This window comes from Phoenix dactylifera, chromosome 11 (assembly GCF_051530095.1).
Source record: "Phoenix dactylifera cultivar Ajwa chromosome 11, Ajwa_hap1_PhDact_Kaust_v1.1, whole genome shotgun sequence".
Taxonomy (NCBI): Eukaryota; Viridiplantae; Streptophyta; class Magnoliopsida; order Arecales; family Arecaceae; genus Phoenix; species Phoenix dactylifera.
In genome coordinates, this window is record NC_143200.1 from 25,916,814 (window position 1) to 25,940,307 (window position 23,494).

At 38.6% G+C, this 23,494-nt stretch overlaps 4 protein-coding genes across 5 annotated transcripts; all 4 read right to left on the reverse strand.

The window, feature by feature from the left end:
• LOC103702278 (jacalin-related lectin 19-like) lies at positions 1–2,119 on the reverse strand. The gene is made up of 3 exons (XM_008784617.5): positions 1,931–2,119; positions 1,595–1,810; positions 1–605 (listed from the first exon to the last, which is right to left on the reverse strand). The coding sequence occupies exons 1-3, from the start codon at positions 1,931–1,933 to the stop codon at positions 249–251; spliced, it is 576 nt and encodes a 191-aa protein (XP_008782839.3). The 5' UTR covers positions 1,934–2,119; the 3' UTR covers positions 1–248.
• Positions 2,120–4,404: 2,285 nt separating this feature from the next.
• On the reverse strand, positions 4,405–6,449 carry LOC103702279 (jacalin-related lectin 19-like). Its single transcript, XM_008784618.4, has 3 exons — positions 6,357–6,449; positions 6,040–6,234; positions 4,405–5,190 (listed from the first exon to the last, which is right to left on the reverse strand). Exons 1-3 carry the CDS (start codon positions 6,357–6,359, stop codon positions 4,927–4,929), a joined length of 462 nt encoding a protein of 153 aa, XP_008782840.2. The 5' UTR covers positions 6,360–6,449; the 3' UTR covers positions 4,405–4,926.
• A 1,695-nt stretch (positions 6,450–8,144) lies between these two features.
• LOC103702280 (uncharacterized) lies at positions 8,145–18,866 on the reverse strand. Of its 2 annotated transcripts, XM_039127991.2 has the most exons (16): positions 18,684–18,866; positions 18,276–18,432; positions 17,478–17,582; positions 17,275–17,346; positions 17,119–17,190; positions 16,794–17,030; positions 15,755–15,865; positions 15,553–15,666; positions 15,154–15,273; positions 14,030–14,098; positions 13,758–13,864; positions 12,356–12,439; positions 12,150–12,246; positions 9,900–10,019; positions 9,343–9,527; positions 8,145–8,899 (listed from the first exon to the last, which is right to left on the reverse strand). In XM_039127991.2, exons 2-16 carry the CDS (start codon positions 18,390–18,392, stop codon positions 8,605–8,607), a joined length of 1,905 nt encoding a protein of 634 aa, XP_038983919.1. In that variant the 5' UTR covers positions 18,393–18,432; positions 18,684–18,866; the 3' UTR covers positions 8,145–8,604. The 2 variants fall into 2 exon arrangements, with proteins under 2 accessions (XP_038983919.1, XP_038983920.1); XM_039127992.2 differs by lacking the exon at positions 18,276–18,432 and having other exon boundaries at positions 18,684–18,825.
• A 1,528-nt stretch (positions 18,867–20,394) lies between these two features.
• On the reverse strand, positions 20,395–22,273 carry LOC103702281 (cysteine protease XCP1-like). Its single transcript, XM_008784622.5, has 4 exons — positions 21,754–22,273; positions 21,321–21,553; positions 20,880–21,020; positions 20,395–20,797 (listed from the first exon to the last, which is right to left on the reverse strand). The coding sequence occupies exons 1-4, from the start codon at positions 22,208–22,210 to the stop codon at positions 20,585–20,587; spliced, it is 1,044 nt and encodes a 347-aa protein (XP_008782844.1). The 5' UTR covers positions 22,211–22,273; the 3' UTR covers positions 20,395–20,584.
• Positions 22,274–23,494: the final 1,221 nt, after the last annotated feature.

Genomic DNA, 23,494 nt, shown 5'->3' on the forward strand with positions numbered 1-23,494 from the left:
GAAAATCTTTTATTCGTATCTATATATTTGTATTGCATATATATGTACACAGATTGGGAATATCGTACAGGCTTTTGTCCTCAGAAGAAAACATGTGCTTTTGGTACTGACTTGCCACGCAAAGACAAATATATAATTTTAGAAACCAGGACAAATCCATAAGCCATATTATTACATATAACTCATAAGTAAAAATACTTACAAATATAAATGACCACATTATATCACGAGTACAAGGAATCGAAGCGTCAGCGTCTTGGAACAGGAGTTGGAACACATGTTGGCGACTCTGCCGTGGAAGAACACAAACGCGGTGTGATGTTATATCGAGGGGGATCGGGCTTGAAATAGTGCTTCGCCATTGTCTTAACGGATACACCGATGGCAGTGAGATAATTACTACTACAACGTCCATGAAATCCACCAAACTTGACGCCCGTCTGGAAGTTGAAATGAAATGGGGTACCCTCTTCTCGACCGTATGGCCCATAAGTGGTCCCGTTGGTTTCAAATGTTAGCGATCGTATGACCTGTGGGCCCTTTTGCTCGATGGGCCCATAATAACCAGTTAAGGATGTCAAGTACTCCCAAGATTCAAAATTAATCTGAAATTAAAAAGATAAGCAAAATCAGGGAGTCTAAGAGTAAGCATGAATTGTGAGTCTTATTCCATCAAATTGGATTTGGCTGAATGGATCCTACTTCATCATTTATGAGACTTTATCAGAATTTGACGTAAAGTAGGAGTCCAAGAACAATTCAGAAAGTAGTGTTGGTAAACAACTTGAAAGAAATGGTGAAGTAATGCATCTACTCTGCGGTTATGTAAGGCAACTGTCTCAGGAAAAAAAATGTGAAAGAAATGCATTTGGTTAATATGGCAAATGTTTGATTGATCTTCCAAAATCTAGTTATGAAATGTAGAACTCCCTTAGCACAGAATTATTTGCAAAAAATATGATAGATAAACACTATATATATATATATATATTAGGTGTGTGCATATTTGGATACAAATATTGGAATGATTGGATGACGAATGTGTTTTTCTTGATAGAGAAAGAAAGTAGGTAGTCGTAAATCACAAGTTTCATAGTTTTAGACCAAGGATAGATTATGGCAGCTTTTCTTTGAAATAGTTATGTGTGACATAAGCAAGTTTGACCAGTATAGATTTTTATTCAGAGTAAATTACAAAAATCTTCCTAATATTCCTGTTTATTACACTAACACCCAATAGTTTCTAATACATATATTTACATCCAGTTAAATTAACGATCTTAGTTTTAAACCATTAACCTCATATAAAAAGTCAGGATTATCCTTGAGTGGGAAGGAGGATACATACCTTTTTTTTTATATCCTTGAATGGATGGTATGTCATTTAAGATTATTTTTATCATTTTTAAATTTTTAAATTTTTATCCTTTGCTGGTTGAGACCCTCATTGGAGAATTTATGCAAGTTTATAAAAACAATCTGGAAGATTCTCCAATAAACCTCCTAAAAGTGAATGCATAAATTTCGCCAGAAACTAGTGAATAAAACAGCTAAAAGAAACGTGTGAGAGAATGTGAATATATGAATTACTCACACAGACACTGTTATCTCCATCCCCTCCATGCCTGTGTCCAAGGGCTAAATTTCCGTGCAAGTCATACAACATGTGGATGGAATTTATGGCATTTCCATGAGTTATAACGATCTGCTTCACATTTCCATAACTTGATTCATCCCATTCTGTTTTTCCAGTCAGAATATCCCCTCGCGGTCCAACTTTAATAAGAACCTCGTCATTCAATATTGAACTCTGTCGAGCACAAGAAAAGAAAGGAACTTCAGGATAACCAACCGTCTAATTGTCTCAGTTTTGATATTTTTTTAAAAGACAACATCTTATGCGTAAGTAAGACTCCCTCTAGTGACTCACCATCCTGAAGCTTAATGGTTTGTTTGGCCCAAGATGCTCAGAACTGCACTTCTCTAATCTCGGACAGCTCTGCTACCAAAGAGACACCAGAAACCATGCAGTGTTGGAACGCCTTATTACTGTGTCACAGATAGCCCATTTTATGGTAGTAGTATAATAGTTGTTATACGTTTCTTTGTGAAAGCATGAAGGACATTGCTTCTTTCCTGCCTGACCGAGGGTCGCAAGGATTAGGGTGCCCAAACAAGGCAATCTCTTATTCTATACCTTGGAGTGTCCTTTCCAATAGCCTATGTTTGATCCTTGGCTTCGCTACTTGGCGACATACACCAACTACAAATTCTCTAGATGGTTGCCCCATAGACCTAGCATAAAATCACATGGTTGTCAGGGTGAGGGGAGGAGCCCAGAGAAGGAAAAGAGTAAGAGCATAAGGGGAGGGCCATGCCCTATTATGTAGCCCCAATTTTGTTAGTCTATGTCACACCCCTATCTCTGCGGGGCACGTGAGGCATCCAGTGCCCACGTGGGGGCCACATGAGGGAGAAAACATGGGGTTCCCCTGCCAGATATTGTCTGATTCCGAAGCTTCATGCAAGCGTCCTTCATCCCTTTCCGGTTTTGTTTTTCACCCAAAACGCTTCCGCAGGAATAGGCCGGAGACACCCGCGTCATATGCTTAGGCTCTGAAACGAGTCTTTCCGATGTGGGACTATTGGACCTCACATCCTTTTTACCATCGGACAAGAGCTGTCCTCGGCTCTGATACCAAATGTCATGTCCCCGCCTCTGCAGGGCACGTGAGGCACTCAGTGCCCATGTGAGGGCCACATGAGGGGAAAAACATGGAGCTCCTCTGCTAGCTATTGCCTGATTTCGGGGCTTCACGCAAGCGTCCTTCATCCCTCCTCGGTTTTGTTTTCCACCCAAAACGCGTCTACAAGATTAGGAGACACCCGCCTCATATACCCATGCTCTGAATCGAGTCTTTCTGATGTGGGACTAATGGGCCTCAGTCTATCTTGGCTTCAACTTGTGAAGTGTTAGTCACAGATGGGTTTGGATTATCAGCATTAAAAAAGAGGATTGCGATTATAGACATCAACCATGTTTGCAAGGACAATCCCAATGGTGTATTATTGGACTATATCGAATGAAATCTTTGGAAGATCTATAATTTTTCACTTTGTAAAAAGGAGCAAACAATATCTACATTTATGAATGAATTGTGAAACGTAGCCCAATAGTACACGTCTTAATGAATGAACCGTGAAATGCCTTCCCACTGAAACAACAGGCAGAGAAAGAAAAAAAAAAAAGAAACAGTGCTTTTCTTAATGAATGAGTCATGAAACGTAGCCCACTAAAAGAAAAAAAATTTGTGCAAGCAAACATAACTGTGCCATCACGTTGCCAGGCGGATGTGTGCGGTCGTCTCGCCTCACCATAGCTGGGGCAGATGACAGCATTAACTCTCTTGATGAAGGAAGAAAAAAAAGCATGAAAAAAATAGACTATATCAGTCTACAGGCACGTATTAGTATGCCATCCCGCTGCCAAGTGGATGTCTGCGGTTACGTTGCCATGTCTGCTGCAGGTGCGGTCACTACGTTATCCCAGCTGCGGCGAGGTGGCTCCGTTATATGTGGCTACCCAGAGAGCATTGTCCCTCCTGTGTTTTCTTTTCAGAATATTGGGAGGTTGCTACAGGAGATCTATAACCGTCCTCTTCCTATGTTGTCATCTAAGAAAGGGAGGACGCTGCTGACCTAAAACGTAAATTTTCTTCCTCTCCTTCCTTTCCTGGGTCGGAACATTAGGAGGTTGCCGGAAATGAAAAAACAATCATCCTCTTTCCGTGCTGCGGGCAGGATAGAGGAAGGGGAGGAGAGAGGAGGGCAATATCAGGAGATGGAAGTGGGGGTACGGTTGCAGGGGGTAGGGTTTGGAGGAGGGAGATGGGGAGAGAACGAGAGTGGGAATGAACTGGAGCAGTGTCAGAAGATGGAAGTGGGGATCAGGCTTAAAATGTGTAGATATTTATCTTATATTACATGTTTCTCAAACAATCAAGAACATGTCTTTGCAGCAGATATTTTCTGATTACACATCAAAATACAGGGACAATTCAATTCAGCGAATGTCAAACAAATTTGGCCACCATTACCTTCTAAGGTATTGGGTCTTGGGAGTAGTTAGACAGGATACATACAAATTTCACATTCTTCCATCGAGGGATAACCAATTAACCAGTTTATTTAACTCAATTACAAATAGCAACAGATAATTATGTTTTGTTACAGAGAACTAGATAATTACACTTTAAACGGAATGGCGGTAAATAACGGATGTGAGAATCTATGGAGTAACACAAGGAAAGGGGCTCTAAAAAGTGACTACAGAAGTTGGCAGGGAGGACATCCCATTGCCGTGCCCTGAAAACTATCTCCACCAATCATGCGCATGCATGCTTCTCTCATGTATATCAACCAAAATAGTTAATATAAACTTTCACTTCCTTTTTGCATCACATATGCCCAGTATTATCATAACAATCCATATTTTTATCATCCAGGAAAAAAATATGGGATCAAGAAACAAGTGTAACAACACCTCCTTTTAATAGAAAAAGAAAACCCTTTGTCCCGGGAAATCTTTGATTTGTATTACATATATACGTATATAGATTGGGAATATCGTAGAGCCTTTTGTCCTCAGAAGAAAACATGTGCTTTTGGCTGGGCAAATGTATAAACCATATTATTACATATACAGACTAACTTCGGTATTCATTTTCTTATGAAGTGCTTACCTTTAGTACATTGTAACTCGCAAGTTAAAATATTTACATATACAAAGTGACCACATTATATCACAAATGTATGGAATCGGAGCTTGAGATTGAATCATTGCAGGAAAGGAGAACTTCGAGTGGGGGCTGAAAACTCCGGCAAATGCGGTATGGTATTGTTATATCAAGGGGGATCAGGCTTGAACTAGGGCTTCGCCATTGTCTTAACATATACACCGATGGCAGAAAGATAATCATCACTACAAAGTCCATGAAATCCACCAAACTTGACGCCCGTCTGGAAGTCCCAACGAAATAGGGTGCCCTCTTTTTGGCCGTATGGCCCATAAATGGCCCGGTTGCTTTCAAATGTTAGTGATCGTATTACCGTTGAACCTTTACCTTTTGGGTTGATGGGCCCATAATATCCAGTTAAGGATGTCAAATACTCGCAAGATTTAAAATTGATCTGAAAATGAAAAGATAAGCAAAATCAGGAAATTTAAAAGTAAGCATGGATCCTACTTCGTAATTCATTAGAATTTATCAGAATTTGAGGTAAAGTAGAACTCCAAGAACAACATATGTACGAAGTAGTCTTAGTAAATAACTTGAAAGAAAATTATTCCAGGGCTATGTAAAGCAGTCGTCTCGAATATGAGATGCAGAACACCCTCATCACAAAATTATTTACAAAACAAATGATAGACATAAACTATATATATATAGTATTGGAATCACTGCAAGATGAAGGTGTTTTTGTTGATACAGAAAGAAAGTAGGTAGTCATGAATCAAAAGTTTCATAGTTTTAGACCAAGGATAGATTATGGCAGCTTTTCTTTGAAATATTTATGTATGACATAAGCAAGTTTGGCCAACATAGACACTTATTACTTATGTCCGTTTCTTAAAAAGATGTTTGGCAAGTATAAGGCTAAATCCAAGATTGTAAACATCAGATTCTAAGAGCAGAAATCATAGAATTAGCAATTGATCGGCATCTTGAAAGAATTCAAGCCGGTTTAATTGACAAATGTTTAATCGATCATGTATATCTAACTATAAATTGCAAAATTTCCTCATCCTAGAATGTTGTACAGTGCACATAAAGAACAATAGCATTAACCATCATAAACTGTTTCACGACGCTTTGCTGGTTGAGACCCTCATTGGAGAATTTATGCAAGTTTATAAAAACAATCTGGAAGATTCTCCAGTAAACCTGCTAAAAGTGAATGCATAAATTTCACCAGAAACTGGTGAATAAAATAGCTAAAAGAAATGTGTAAGAGAATGTGAATATATGAATTACTCACACCGACAAAGTAATCTCCTTCACCTCCATGCTTCTCTGCAAGCGTTAAATTCCCGTCGCGGTCATACAACACTTGGATGGAATTTATGGCATTTCCATGAGTAATAAAGATCTGCCTCACATCTCCACATCTTGATTCATCCCATTTTGCTTTCCCATTCGTACTATCTCCTCGGGGTCCAATTTTAATAAGACCCTTAAGCACAAGAAAAAAAAGAAAGGAACTTCAGGATAACCGGTTGTCTAATTGTCTCAGTTTTGATATTTTCTCCAAAGACAACGTTTTATGGGCAAGTAAGACTCCCTATAGCGACTCACCATCCTGAAGCCTAATGGTTTGTTGGGCCCAAGATGCCGAGGACTACACTTCTCTAATCTCAAGACAGCTCTAGACACCAGAAACCATGCAAGTGTTGGAGCATTACTGTGTCACAGATATCCCATTTTATAGTGGTAGTAGTGTTAATGGTTATTATACTTTTCTTGGTGAAAGCATTAAGGGCATTGCTTCTTTCCTGCCTGACCCAGTGTCGCAAGGATTAGGGTGCCAAAACAAGGCAATCTCTTATTCTATACCTTGGAGTGTCCTTTCCAATAGCCTATGTTTGATCCTTGGCTTCGGTACTTGGCGACGTACACCAACTACCCTCCTGCTAAATTTTATAGATGGTTGCACCATAGACCAAGCATAAAATCACATGGGTGTCAGCGTGAGGGAAAGGGGTGTTGGCGGAGGCCAGTGTAGACCAAATCAGCAAGGCTCGCCCGCGGCGGAGGCCGGTGGAGGCCAAGTTGCAATCGAACGCCGGAGGGGCGCTTGGGATAGTCGGTTTAAAGACCATAGTTAAGCTTTCACTATCACCTGCGGGTTTTAGTGAGATGGTAGCGCCTACAGTTCTAACAGTGGTATCATGGGGGAGAATGGTTGGCGGAGGCCGGTGTGGGCCAAGTCGCAATCGAACATCGGGGGAACGCTTGGGATGGTCGGTTTAAAGACCATGATTAAGCCTTCACTATTACCTGCGGATTTTAGTGAAATGATAGCGCCTACGGTCCTAACAGGAAGGCCAGAGAAGGAAAAAGTAAGAGCATCACGGAAGGGCTATGCCCTATTCTGTAGCCCCAATTTTGTTAGTCCATCTTGGCTTCAACTTGTGAAGTGTTAGTCGCAGATGGGTTCTCTCTTTCAAAGCTCCCCTGTGATAAAATAATCTTCTTTGTTAGCTCCTTCTACCATGCATGCAGGAAAACTAATTTTTGAAAATCTTGGAAGTCAATAAAGTGATGCAAGGAAATTTTATCTCGAAAGGGAATGATTCCAAATGCAGCCCAAGTGAACGACAGCCACAAATCTATCGATTCCAAGTGAATGCTCAGCCAAATCGTTTCATGAAGAAGAGAGCATCATAGAAACATCAGCAGTTCTTACCGAATGACAGAATCTTGATGGGTTTAATTAGAAGGGCCGTTCTCGTTTCGTCTGCCTCACTTTTGGAAATCAGCTTTTTTAAAGAGAAAAAAGAGCATTCATTTCCACTGCAAATTTTTCTCCGAAAGTGAATTTCCACTGTTAATCGCATGCTAATATTGTTGGCTTAGCTACTCCAGGCAACAATAGGATTAAAAAGCATTAATATTGGGCCTGCCAGCCCATGGACCTCGACCGAGCCCGTATAGTCAACAAGGCTGGCCCAATATTTTTACAGGTTGGGTTGAGAATGAGCCGGGACGAGCATGGACGAGGCATGCAGTCACCCAAGTCGAGCCCAAGACTATGCCCACCCAGCCCAAGCAGTCCCGTGTGAATCCCCGTTCCCCTCCCAATATAGAATGCAGTATGACTTGAGATCACTTGAGAGGCAAAAACGATCAGGATGGATAGATCAAATCAGTCTCTGCATTTCAATGTTTTCAACCCAAAAGAGCCTATTATTATGGAAAGAGAAAATGCTCTGGTAATCCAGAAAAATCACTCACTTAACCGTCTGCCCCGGTTCACATTGTTCTGTGGCACGATGAACGACGCAAATACAGAAAGGAGCAACGAAAATACAAGCACGACAGCTGAGTGATTTCTTATGGAAACCTTGGAGAGAAACAAATGGGTTTACAAAAAGCGCTCTTTCTGAGTTTATTGCGATTTAAGAACAGGTGAAAAGTGACCCCCCCAAACCACAACTATATTAAAAACCATTAAATCAGTAAACATTTCAATCTGCAATTCTCAATCTGACTCTCTGCAGAGCTTCTCTTCAAGGCATTCGACTTTCAGAGCTTGTCCTTAATCCTGACTGGTTAGGGATCAACTTCCATATACATTTCAGAAGAATGATTTTGTATCGACATCACTCCCATCTCCCTACTTTACAAGGCAACAAAACTAATCAACTGCAACAAATTGCAGAAAAATTGGACCGGATTACATTATCAAATAGTTGTACAAGCTCCATGCCGCCGACTGCTAGGCCAGCTGCCTACACCAGCTACTTCCTTCCCGTTTCGCAGCATTTGGTGACCCTTATCTGTCTCGAGGAGAATAATAAATCAAACAAAATATTGAATGGATCTACCAGGCGGGGCTCACAGATGGTCTGATTCTGGCGGGCATTCGAGAGGGTATATGGAAGTTGGCAGCTGCAGGATATTGGAAGGCGGGCTTGGGAGTTATAGACATCTTGTTGATGGAGTACTCGAGATCATCCTCACTGTCAAGGTCGTTATTATCATGCCCTTCGAATCTCTCCACATTGTCTGCAAAATCTGGGGCATCGAGATCCTCGTATTCGTACTCATCTGCACTGTTGCAGTTACTATATGTTGTCTTTACCATGGACCAGAACTCATACTTTGGTCGCATAAACCTTCGAAAAGAGAATGGTTGAATCAACATATATCTTGAAGAAACATAAACAGCTGGTTTGGTATATTATGGCAAATTTCCAGCGGAGATTAACATGTGAACCCTGAATTACTGGAAAGTAACACCGATCAAGAATTTACTAAGTGCGAATTTTTTATGTGAGAAACATGGAGAGAAGTCTTTCAAACAGTTCAGAAATTTTTTAAGATATTCAAAACAGTGACATCTCAAAAAAACAATAACTCGACGCAAACATGGACCTTCAAACTCATTAAATTTCAGCAGAAAGAGACAAAATAATCAGTCAAAAAACTGGTTAAAATATGTGTGCTTTATTTGCAACGTAATTAGAATTATTTGTCAAAACCATTGTGGAGATGAACCCCTGTATCTTGCAAAGATATTTGCCAATTGTCTAATAACTGGAAGGATGAGAGAACAGACCTGTCAGATTCTTTTAGCAAATATGGATCAAATGGGAAGAACACGTCCAACCTCCCGATCCCTCCAAAAGCCTTTGAGAATTCAGACTCAAGTAAGTTGTCATAGAGGGAAGGCACTGACATGTTGAACAATCTAGCAGCTTTGGCCTGGCGCAGGAACTCCTGCACTATCGAAGGCAAGCATACCTGTACCGGAACACAGGCAAAGGATTCAGAATGACCTCAAGATTGACAAGGTCTACAAATTGCATTGTAGATACAGGAAATTTTTGTAGGATTGTAGCAATTTTTGCTGACAAAAGTGGACGAGAGAAGCATAGACTTTCAGATCCCTGCAGCAGGTCTAGAAGATATTTATGCAATCAATGTCACCGGAAGCTGTCATATAAGCTAGCGGCTACTTTATCAGAAACTTCATTTCTCGAGCATTCACAAAGTTGACATATTTCAGTTCAATATCTCATTCATAGCAAGTACTTTTGGTATTTCATAGAGATATGTGCATATATGGTAATGCCAACTTAAATACCAAGTCAATAGATCGAAACTTCCACTCACCTTTAGAGGATCCAAGGGATGACACAAGATCAAATTTAGAGGCATATGAAAAAGCAGTGATTTGAGATTGGGAACATCCATTATTGACCTCATGCGAAAGCAGAGGACATACATCACAGCCTACAGCAGAAAAAACAAACAGGAGAAGGATTTTAGGACTAGCAAAACACAGGGAACATGATAGCAAACAGAGAAACAAGATCTATAAAGCCAGCAGCACATTTGCAGAAGTGAAGGACAATCGACAATATACATACATCACAGCAGAATTACTAAGAAATGACTACTATATCTATTTAAAAGTATTTTGTATTCTACTACTAATTTTATCTGGTATAAAAGTGAGTATTAAATTCTTAAAAAAAGCGAAAACTTCAAACAATGCCCATCATAAATGTCGTGTAATGTAGGGCTGAAAAAGGTTGGATAAAATCTGACCGCATCCATTTCCAAATCCGGATCAGACCGGATTTAGAAAGAAATCTTGATATCCAATCAGATCTGGATCTGAATTCGGATATCTATTATAAATCTTGCCACAGCCCAATCCGAATTTGGATTTTAAAGATTTTCTGAATTCAGATCTGAATATGCAGTAAAATATTCACTAAAATTAATTGTATAACCCAGAATTCGAACTATTGATCTCTGGTTTGAATGACAAGCCCTCAACCACAAGACTCCAACATGTGTTTTTATTTTGTATAAGCAGTTTATTTGCTTATTCACATTCAGGTTATTACATAATCTTTTGATGTCCTCTGTGATATTTCATATTTTAATCATTATCTTTTCTAAAAATAAATCCTTTTCCCTTTGATAAAAATAAAAAAAATAAATATTCTTTTTATGATATTTTCAAAGCTTTAATGGTAAAAATATTTAAAATATTAATAACTTTTATGTATTCCAATATTTATATGTAATTTTTCTTGCAAGCTCTCTAATGATAGACAATTCATGATTATTTTTATTTATTCTATAATTAAATAGTAATAAAGGTATTTGAAACAAAAATATTAATATTTTTATATTATATTTTTATTTAAAATAATTTTTGATTTTTAATCTTTTAAACAATCATGATTAGACTAGTGACTTGGACCCTTGACTAGGTCGATCTATGTGTGGGTTTAATAATCATGCCTTAGATCCTTAGTCATCTGCATGTCATGTGCAATCTACATAGTGAATTCTATTCCCATCCTTTATGATTATATAATTAATGTTATATCTCATCATTGAATTCTACTAAAGTTTCAATTTATATCTGAATAATATCCAACTTACATATGTATTAGGACCGAAAAATATGGATATAAGTAAGATCCAACTTATATCCATATCCATTTAGAACAAATATGGATACTAATTTTAATATCTGTTTCATACCCATATCTATAACCATATTCATTATAAATATGAATGGAGATATGGATATACCAGTATCCAATCCACATCCGATTTGTTTTTAGCCCTAATATAGTGGCATTATAATGGTCATCATGTGTGCATAATATTGTTCCAAAGAGGATCTTATGTATCTTAATGGTGTAATGAAGGTGCCCTACAGCTATTACAATGGCCATTTGAAAAATGGAAGCCACTATTTAAACCCTGGCTCTGCACTTAATCAAGTTATCATATAGGATATAGTACCAATTTTTATGCTTTGATGACCAAGGGTTTTGTTCAATTAATATTCACAGAAGTTGAAACCATCAAATGCTACAACTGGCCCTGCAGAGAGGACACAGACTCCCTCAAACCATAACACAGTATCCAGGAGAGCAGGTTGTTTGGATCAACATGATGAACTTTGATATATCAAACATGATGGAAAATATTAGACAAGGCCTTCCATTTGGCAAATAACTTGAGAAAAGTTGGAGATATTTAAGAGGCACCGAGGACACAATCCAAGATTTTTCAAATATTGAATGTCACCTTTTTGAATTGTGCCAATCCAGACATGCAGTTGGAGAGAAATTCAAACTCAAACACCACAATAGCACCCGTTACGGTTACCACTTATCAGCTACCACTCCTATCTACATATTCTACATATAGGGTTTCATCAGATATCACAACAGGCATCCTAAAACTTCAAAATGTCAAGATGATCAACAATGAGACCTCATGATTTGTTTTTGGTGCAGGATGATATGAATTCCAAGCTAAGCATATATCTTGAGCTCATCTAAAGTGCTGTATATTTATAAAAAATGTCTATTGAGATATATAATTTACCTGAAATCCAGAATAAAAGACACAATGAGCTTCAGGCTTGACTATTTTCTCCTGAATGCTGTGTAGTTGGCAATACTCAAAACACCAGTCCACCAATCTGATCAGGGATTGAATATGTGAAATCATGAATTAGATAAAAATGAAAACTGAATGAACAAGCATGAATGAGCAAAGAGAAAAAATAAATGAATAGAACCCCTACTAACCTTTTAAGTATACTTGCAACCATGACAGATGAAATAAACTTAGCTCGGGACAGATAACTTGCAAGATATAAAACAGCACTCATTCTGCATTAAGGTACCCAAAACAAATCATGTACTGTGCTTTTTTGGTATAACAATAGAAGCAAAAATAAACCAAAATGTATCAGTTTTGATTTTAAGATGCATCGATATTTCCATTTAACAAAGCGAGCGAACAATGCAAGCATCTTTAGTTCATAACATAATCAGAAATAAGTAAGAAATAACATAGCAAATACATCTACTGCAATATTCAACTCTCTGATGCTCATATATTCTATGCCACACACCACTTACAAGACTGCCTGCATCTAATGATATATTGAGTTGTCCATTTCAGCCAATTGGCTCACATATACAGATGCATTGCACACATGTCGAAATACAAGTGCAAAAAAGGGTCGGCAGGATACTCTAATGTCCTACTCTGTTATGTTGGAGAGGCATATACTGAAAGGCACATAGAAGGCAGCTGGAAAAAGCAAACAGATAGAGCATTCTAAGTTTTAGCTTTTGAAATATATAATCAGAAAAAATTCTCAGTCGCTCAGAAAGAATCACGTGTTGATACACATCTGACACTGTTAAGGCAAGCTGATAGATAGATCAATGTAAGAGTTGTAACCTAGCAATTTTTGCAGTGTCAAAACTTATCCAGCAAGCAAGCATAAACTCAAAAATTTTTACTAGTTTGCATATAGTTACATGAGAAGCTTATGAAATAGTATTTACATATTAGATAGTCATTCAACAAGAAGACAGCCATAGGCACAAAGAGAGGAGCGAAATAATGGAAATGTGCGTGCCAAACTAGGTCAGGGAACGAATACACAGTAACAAGCACAAATACACTTGTGAAGTCCAAACAAGTGATACATGGCACCTTTGGAGAGCAAGGGACCAATCAACCCTTTAACCATGAAGAATTACTTGTAAGGCACTAGCGGTGAAACTGTACGCAGAACGAGAATTGACAACCTATCATGAAGTTTGACAGTACCTAGTGAAGAGGCTCATTCCTGAAAACACCATGTATCTAAAAACTTTTTTTTTCAGTAATTTGCACAATGTAAGTGGCCATGCTGAGAGAAATCCTTCCAACCTTGGCCCCATCTCTCTTAACAAGTTTGATAAGAGAAGCTGAGAAAACCAAGTGGTGAAGCATAGAGGCACAAACTCTACAATAGAAGTTTAAATCAAAGGAAGTCATTGTGAGATAGATGTGGTTGTTCTATAGAAATACCAAAGCATATAAGTTCATTTTAGATATGACAGAAGGTAAATTAGAGCTCCAGTTTACACCATTATAAAATCAATTTGATAACTCAAAGTAATATTGAGTATTACAATTATTCTGGATTACCTGGACATTGGACTCTCTGTTTTTGAAACAAAAATATCTGTCAGCAGAACAGCAAATTTCAGACCACAGATTTCAGGATCCAATGAACAGGCATAGAACATCACAAACTGCATAAAACAACCAAGTCAAAGTATAAGGATACAACAAATGACAAACCAGTGATTGTGTCATGAGAAAGTCAAGAACCCATAATTGTTATAGAAACAAGGGAAGTGACAAGCTTACAGATACTATCATCTACAAAAGGAAATAGTAATTAAAATCCTGATAACCTGAGCAAACTTCGACTTGTGAGCATTCATGATAGTTCTCCGAAAGATCTCTGTAAGCATATCAAATACCTATCTCACCAAAGAAAGTTAAGTTGAAGGAGAGATATGGTATTAAAAAAAGAATAAAATAATTTGCTTTAAGACATCAAGAAGAAACCAGCAGATGGGTCATCTGATCAGTTACTTTTTTCAGTAAAAAAATAACATGTAATATAAATAAAAGTGTCGGTTATGCCTATGCAAGGAAGATTTTAATCCCTACTACATGAGCTGGAATATTATAGGGCCTCTACCATCAAAATTGCTCAGGCAAAATTTCTTTCTAAAATTTATATCAAGGAGCATGGAAGCAGCATGAGTACTTCCACTTCATATTGCACATAAATTAGAAATTGCTCAATCTTCTTTCAGATGAATGAGCTTTGTTAAAAGAATAATTACCAGAAAGCAACAAACATATGTACTTAGCAGAATAATACTATCAGAGTAGGCTAATCCAACATTTGACCAATTTCACATTTGACTACTGCTACTACAGTAGCTCTACTAAACATCTTCATAAATGCCAATATGAACAAGGATTACTGATTTGTGGTATTAAGAGTGGGCAATGCATGTGCAAACCATTTGCCACAAGCTATTTGCAACAGCTGCTTATTATATGAAAATTCCATTTCTTTTAAGGAAAAAAAAAATCAGTAGCAAGGCAACTGACATGTGGAAACATATGGCAGTTCAAACCAGCACAGTAATAGGTGCTGCTTGAGCTATATACAGAAAGTAAGGGTGACAGATTTTCTCCCACCAGGACAATCTAATCCAGCCTGACCCAATTCTGCTGCATATGGGCCGTACCCATTCTAACACAAGTCAAGCAAGAGACAAAGCTCATTGGACTGGGTTTGGGACAGTAATACAACCCAATTCGGGGCAACATTATTGATAATTTGCAACAGTAAGCGCTGTTACACCCATAACTAATCTGGAACAAAATCGGAACAAAAGTCATTTATCTAGATTTAGTCATCTGAACAACCAATTTGGTGATTACATGATAATCCTTTTACCAAAGAGCACATTGAACATTGCCTTGAAGAAAATAAAATATTACCAGTAAAACTCACCTTCAACAAACGGCCACCATCTGCACATAATTTAAGATGCTCACACACAATCACCATCAAAACGTCCAATTTCTCAGCAAATACATTGCCATTGAGAACTCCATTAGCTTCTTCCAGGGGCTGAAAATAGGCAATGCTAACTCAGAACATATTTAAAGTTCAGAGAATAAATTAAGTTAGACTACATTCTGCAAGAGGATAAGCCTTGGCGCAACGGTAAGGTTGCTCCACCTTGACCTAGGTGTCATGTGTTCAAAACACGGACACTGCCTCTCCACATGTAGGAGTAAGGCTGCGTATATCTGACCCTCTATACCCCTCAAATGGCAGGAGCCTATGCACTGGACCGCCCTTTCTAGACTATATTTTCAAGTTATTTTATAATACATCTAGTCAGACCTTTATGCCATCTTTCCCAGTGCTATTTGTATTTTCCTCCCACTCTTCGAGTTCCATGTCAAATATGCCTTTGTTATGGTCTTCCTGTAGAATGTCTTCCCAGCTTATATTTACCTGCAAAACTTGAAGATGAATTTGTAAGATCATTAACTTATTGCAAGATAATCATTCTAATGTAATCACCAGCAAGATCATAACTTACATCTAAGTCTGTAAGCAGATCCATCACCTTCGCAAGCAACATATTTCCAAGGAATTCTCCAATTTCATCACTCTCCAGTCCTAGCATGCATTCCATAAACACTACAATCACCTGCAGGCAGTGATTTACAATATCATGAGGCTTTTAACAAGATTTACTAAAAAATATTCATGTAGCACATTGGTTGCATCAGCATATGAATACAATTTAATGTTGATCCTAAAACAGTCAGTACATAATGATAGTAAGGTCTGAGAAAAGCTATGTGTTGAGATGGATAAGCTACTCCAGTTAAATGAGTAAACATACCAGACATAAGCAATGAGGATTAAGAAGCATCTAAATGCACACATTCCAGGCAGCTCAGTAGGATGTGCCCACCTCAGACATAATAAATAAATAGTGGGCTAGGTGCTCAAGGATACCTACAACCCAGGCACGTCAGTGACCATCATATAGCCACACCCAATAACACAAAATGGGAAATATCATGCCCTGGAATGAGCACTGACTTGTAAATGACAGATTGAAGTGCATCCTAATAATGTATGGACAGCTATGTGCACCTAATAAGATTGTATTACCATACCTAATCTACAAAAGAGATCTAACAATCTGTACATGTAAGTACTTCCTTGTGTAAATAGTTTCTTTTCTTAGTCTATACTCCACAGGCAGCATATGGGTTCTCATATCTATTTTTCATGCAACTTTCATTCCTCAGTCATCTTGCAAGATACAACATAGCCATCAGTACCAGTCTTAGCAGTAAGAACTTCCTCAATCGAGTGTCACTACAGCTATAGAAACTTGCTCCCTTACCAAGACATTTAGAAACTTTCTGATGTTTGCACCACCATTTAATGTTATCGCAAGTTTGCAACTATCTAAATCGCTTTAACTTTGACCAACTATATTACTTTTAAAGCTTTATTTTAACTTAGATAAATTGTACTAAAAAAACTATTTTATTTATCATAAATATATTAATTAAGGCTTATTAAGAATAAAAGTTGGTTTCAACAGTTTCATAACTTACATCTTTGGGATCAGTATATCTTGGCATTCTTTTATCAATGACATCCTTCAGCCTCATTGGAGCAAGAGGCACCAATTCAGCAATATAATGCAACGCCATGTGCAGCTGACTATGAACTTCTTTCTTTCTTGTGAGCCATCGTGACTGGCTAATTGATTCTCGCAGCCTTCGAGGTGGCAGAAAATTGCCAACAAGCATGTGCAAACAACCATCGAGAAACTTGTCAGGTACAGCAGCCTGGTGTTAATATAACAAAAAAAAAAATTGAATATTGGATTCTCAATCAGAACAATAGACGTAAATAATCTGCCATCAAGGTGCATACCAAGGTAGTGATTAATTCTAAAAGTGCATTTCTAGCATCCAAGCCATAGTTCCAAATGCACATCGAGAAAATCTGGAAAACATCTCTTATGAGTTTAGAGGTTCATATAGGTGAGTGAAATAAAAAGAATCTCCATTTGTACACCCCAGGACATACATTATTCAATAGAGAGCCGTGGAACACACAGTCTATCTTGGAGACAGCTCCTGAAAGTGCCTTCAAAGCCAGCTGGAAAATCACCAGGGAAGAAAGTCAGGTACAAAAAGGAGGAGAACAACAAGAAGAAAGAGAGAAAGCAAGAAAGAAAAATAAACTTTAGATGAATCATGAAAAGAATTGCTCAGACATAAATGACCTACCACTAGCAAAGCCTCCTCATCAGGACCCATTTTCTTAACTGGAGCCACAATGCCAAGCAGGTTGTCATACTGATCTCTGTCACTTTCGGCTATCAAATTTGGAGCCTAGAGCAACCATAAAAAAAAACATGCACAGTTATTAATGTTTTACAGATGCAATTCCACCATAATAAAGCTGTTATGTGAATGCAACTTAATCTGCTTCTATGAAAAAAATAAAGATCCATGATATTGATGATGCGGACAGGTCAATCAGCAGTAAACAGCATTCTCAGATGATAACACTATAAGCAACAAAACATAAATCATGCAACCATTCTCCATAACTACATAAACCAGGCAATGATGCATCTTACTTCTATAAGTATAATGGGAAAAAGAACTGGAAAACAAATGATCACACGAAACTATTATAGCCGTATCCTCGATGACATATGCAGGTCAAAACATGTTACCATATGCCATGTAGCTGGAAATTTGTTCCTAAAAGTGCATTGTTCACATTGTAGGATATTCAGCATCTTCCTTCAGAAAAAAAAGGAAACTGAGACCTTGATTTTGTCCCTTTCTCAGAAGTCATCAAATTACCACCTCATTGAGGTAGAGGTTAGTGTTACTTCTTTTTTCCCGTACTCTATATGAATGATATCTCTCACTATCGTAAAAAACAAACAAAGTTCTCGGTGCTCAGTACAGAATCAACAATTGCATAGAAGTTCATTGCGGGTTTTTTTAAAACAAATTAAGGCATGACTGTTCATCAAGTTCGCAGCCTTCAAGATTCTCCAATCCTCTTACCATCCGAACACCGTCGAGGGCTTGTATGACAGAGGAAAAGGCCTCGGTATCACTGAGGTAGCCGTCGTCCATCTCAGAAACAGCCATGTCGTTGTTGCTCATCAATTCCACCCCCATATCCTCACTTTCGAATTCGTTAGAGTTTCTTCAGTCCTCCCTGCTTGTGCACGGAGGTTTAGCAACCAGAATTCTTCCATATATATATATATATATATATATATATATATATATATATATATATATATTCAAGATTTCCAAATATTGGAAGTAAAAAATCAAATTTAAGATATTAACAAGCAGAAGGTGAAACTTTTCCAGGTAGCTTGCAGAGATAGAAAGACCAATATATTATGATTCAGATTAAAGCTTAGAAAAGGAAAAATTGGCGAACAAAGAAAGGTGAATTACTTGGAAGGCTTAGGTGGATCACTGCGCAGCAAATCGCCGCTGGACCAATAAAAACTACCCGCCACCGCCCTGACTCGGACTCCGCGAACGGAACCGATGGGAGTTATCGCCGCCTCGGAAGCGCGAAAGGGGGGGGAGGCATGGAAGAGAATTAGGGTTTTAGACTTTTAGTAGGGGTGGCTTGGGCCGGATGAGATTCTGGATCCGGTCAAAAGGGCAAAAAAAAAAAAAAAACTCAATCCGGAGACGAGTCCATGAACCCGAATCCGGCCGGGACTCGCACGTGAGCCACTGCCGATATCGAGATGAGCCGCGATACGCCGATATCCGGTTCTTAAGAAGACCGGTATGGAAGTCCGCAGTTAATATATAGCGACTGATATATTATAATATCATCCGAAATACTGAAAATAACAAGATTACATGCACAGTCTATGCATTGATAAAATATATTAGAATGTCTCCATTGATATTGTGTAACAACCCAGAACCTTACCCAAAATGGCTAGCTGGAAGGTATTATTTGGGTTCCTTGATCCTGTATAAGGACCCAAGATCTATCCAGCGAATAACCGATGTGAGACTAAACACACATCCGTACGGATCCTCACATACTCTCCCCGTTCAAACCCTGACGTCCTCGCCCCAATAGATCCGTGCTACAGTATCCCCTAATCTACATAAGTTATGGGCCGGATCCGCTCCGATACCATTTGTAACAATTCAAGACCTCACCCAAAATGGCTAGCTGGAAGGTATTATTTGAGTTCCTTGATCCTGTATAAGTACTCAAGATCTACCCAACGAATAACCGATGTGGGACTAAACACCACGGGTCTTCATAGATATATTAAGAATGTTGCCTGAAATCCTGAATAGAGCAGTTAATATTGGTTAAGAAAAGCAGATATTTTATATGTTTATATTAGTTGGTGCCCGTGTCTTGTTGAGATGAAAAGCTTTCTAGCCTGCTAGGGGTGCAACAGTATCCATTTAGGATCCAATCCAAGGAAGATCAATACTCATAAAAGATTAGTGTATCTAGATTTGGATTTGGGTTTCTTTGACTAGGTTATTATCAAGTTTGGATTCTTAACTTTTATATTTTTTCGCCGTCTATGTTTTGAATCGAGAAAAAAACAATTTTATATTTTTGATAATCTTAGTAGTAGAATGCTTGACAGCGCATAGAAGAAAAAAAAACAGTATAAGAAAGCACATAGGCAAAACATCGAGTAACAAAAAGGCTAGATATTGTCTTTCTAACTCTTAACCATATTTTTCCAAAATCCAGGAGGAGGTTATTGTCATAGGAAGTGGATCAATCATTTAAAAAATACAATCCTTCCAGCACAACTGAAGATCTTCTTTTGTCAAGGAATAGTCTGGCGTTTCTCTCCTTCTAGCACATCCAAACAAATTTCAATTTAAATCAACTTTTCATAAAAATGAAATTTTGAATTAAAAACTAAATTCTGAATGAATACGAAATAAATTTTGAACACGGATTACTAGGTTCAGAATTCAATTTCGCAACAACTAGATGATGGGACCGAGGCCTATTTTTCTAAGTATATTAATCACAACCTTCATTGGCATCGCTAAATATTAGTTTAAGCAAGGATAAAATGACGCCTTTCACTTTCCTACATTTAGTTAACGATACCTTAGCCATTTTTTCTCAAAATGAAAAACAAATGAAAATTCCATCTATTCTCAAACATCACAAGCAATTTCTCCATTTCAATTAATGGCTTAGCCTGTTTTATTCATGAAGGAGAACAACAATTGAGAATTACATCCATGGAAAGGGAAAAGAAAAAAAGAATTTAGAACAAATATGAAGTAGACCAGATAAAATCAGACATTTTCAGGGGATCACATGAGGAGGACATCCCTCACTAATCTTTAGTAGGGTAAGAAGCCATTTTGTTTATTCCACAGGGACCTTCAGGCTTCCCAGTATTCCTCTTCATCCTTATATATCCCTTCTCACCCCATCTCGGCCCCCACGAGTTCCTCACGATGATGTAATCCTGACCCTTGGATGTTCCGTACCCGACGGCTGCCACCCCATGATCCAGCGCATCTCCGCAAGGCCCATCAAAAACCCCCTGAAAACCATAACTCGATCTCTTCTTAGCTCCCACGAAAGGAAAGTTGCGTATGATCACAAGCAAAGGAGGCAAGACTCACCCCACTGTAGAACTGGAAGTCTCTGCCCGAAGCCTCAATAGCAACACTGACGGGCTGGTGGGCTAATGCCTTCAAGAGGCTCTCTTCACTGTTCTCTGGTACATCTTCGTAGCCAGCAATGGTGACAACCTCAACTTCAGCCTAAAAACGAAATATTAGAGAAGGAAGAACCAATAACAATTAGGCTCTTTGGAGTACTGTATTCTTCCAAGAATAAGATATATTGAAGGAGATGTTTCAAAACGTAGTTACAAAAAATGGAGGTCAAGATCTAATTAAAGCTAACATGAATGAAAGTGAGAGAGGATTTGAAAAGGCTGGTCGCAACACTGGTGATAATTAACCCTTATTTTTAGTTAAATATAGATTCTAAGCTGACCAACCAAACTACTCAGTCAAAAGTTGATGGGTGTGGTTAGGTCTAAGCTTGCACTTGTTTACCCTTTTCTCTTCACAAGTGCCTTCTTTCATGAGATAAGGGTAGGCCTCTTCCGTGTGAAGTCCACCATTGGAGACTATGAATGAGAATGCATAATCCATCAACCCTCCGTTGCAGCCATTGTTGTCTGTGCTGCAGTCGATCAGTTCCTGCTCGGATAGTGATGTCAGGTTCCCTGTCACGATCTGGTTTATGCCCTCCACGGCTGCTACTGTTGAGAATGCCCAGCAGCTACCTGCAACCAATCCATATCCAAGTACATTCCAATGCCTTCAAATTTGCCTTGATCTATTGGAACAAATTAAATCTTGTTCGCGTATTAGCAACCAAAGCAGCGGCTGGTTGGAGATAACAAATGAATTAAATGATACAGAAGCTCAATTGCCGACAGGTTCTGGATTTATAAGAGATGGTTGTTTTGTGATGAGCCCGTACCGCATTGGCCTTGGTTCTTCACAGGGGTCACTGCTCCTTTTTTCCTCCAATCCACTGACTTGGGCAAGTCCGTAGAATCTTCATACCTGAAGTTGGAACCGGCATCCCTCTTCTCTGGCAAGTCAGTCGTCAGTCCAAGGTACGTTGCCTTGAATTCCCCATGGCTTAGGTCCGCAAACTCATTGAGCCCAAGCCAGTAGCTGCTCCTCTTCTTGTTTGTCTCATCAATGTGCTTCAAGTTATCCTTGAAGACCTCAAACCTCCTCAGCTTCTCTTCAAAGCTCTTATAGACCTTGCTGTGCTTCGACATCCAGGACTCAAAAAGCTCGATCAGCTTGTCATGGGAGTTCAAGTCATCTTCCGTGTAGCTGATGATGGAGAAGTCTCGAGGGAGAGCCAAGCATGTAATAAGGCACATCGAAAGGAGAAGGGAGAGCTTGATGGTGGAGGCGGCCATTACTACGAGGTCAGGAGGTCGCGAAAGTATTGTTTCTTCTTGTCTTGAGAAATGGAGAGAGTAGGGGCATCTATATATTGGTTTTGTCTCCCATGTTGCTTCCAAGCAAAGTTCTTGAAATTGCTGGAGCAGTTGTGGTCAAGAATGCCAATGCTTGAAGCCTGGTTCGGTGAGGCTTTACTTTCAAGCATGCCAAGCAAAATAACGTGTCTTGTCCAGTTACTTATGCCAGGTGTTGAAGGCAATTGTACTGCAATCTAGCTGTCAAGATCAACAGGTCCATGCCAAAGCCTCAGGGTTTCAATAATTTCGCCTTTGATCCAACAAACCCTGTGGTTTTATCAACCAAAGATGAAGCAGCAGCGTAAATATCCTCGGTATAAGAAGAAATTTGAAGAACAATCCATTGCCGTCTCTCTCTTTTTTTTTTCTCTCTCTCTATCTTGAGCAAAGTGCACTCACTTGCAAGTTGCAATTCAGTGAAATCATTGAGCCACGAGTGGAGCATGGAGAGGGGGATATTCTTGTTTGGTCTTTGAAATATATCTGTTAAAGATGACTAACATTTAATACTCCTGGAAAATCTTTCATACCAGAAGAAAAGAAAAGGCTGGTCTTTTTTTTGCTGGGGGGGGGGGGGGGGGGGGGGGGGGGGGTAAGAAAAATGCTGGCCATTTGATTGCCTCACAATCCTCTTATTGGATCAATTCGTAACAGCTTCTGTTCCCTACGCACTGAAGTACTTTAGCGATAGACCTCTATTTTGACGATAAGCAATAGACATTTTTGACACATAAAAACTAGATGTTTTCTTCAACTTTATGCATCACAAAGTTGGCATTGATTTGGATCAATTGAACCTTCAATTTCCAGCTGTCATTGGCAGTTCAGCTACAAAAATGCATCATAAATACTAGTCATTGATATGGCAGTATCATCAACCTTTTATTTAAAAAAAAAAAGAAATTGATATGGCAGTATCATCCAAAAAAATTGCATTTGAAACAATGCATCGGGAACCATTGGTAGATAATTTGTTCGCATAAACAAGAAAATTTTTTCACGGGAAATTTTGATCCAGGAAAAAAAAATAGTGCATTAGCTATCAAGCTGTTATTTGCTTACGGTCTATAACTCTGAAAAAGTCTTGTCACATCACACCAAACAGTACATCAAATGCTCATTAGGTCTAAACAGTAAAATAACAGTTTTAACTCCCACATCTAATTTTATTTAGGATAGCCCAGTGCATGCGACTGGAAATAGTTATACATAACCTCCCCG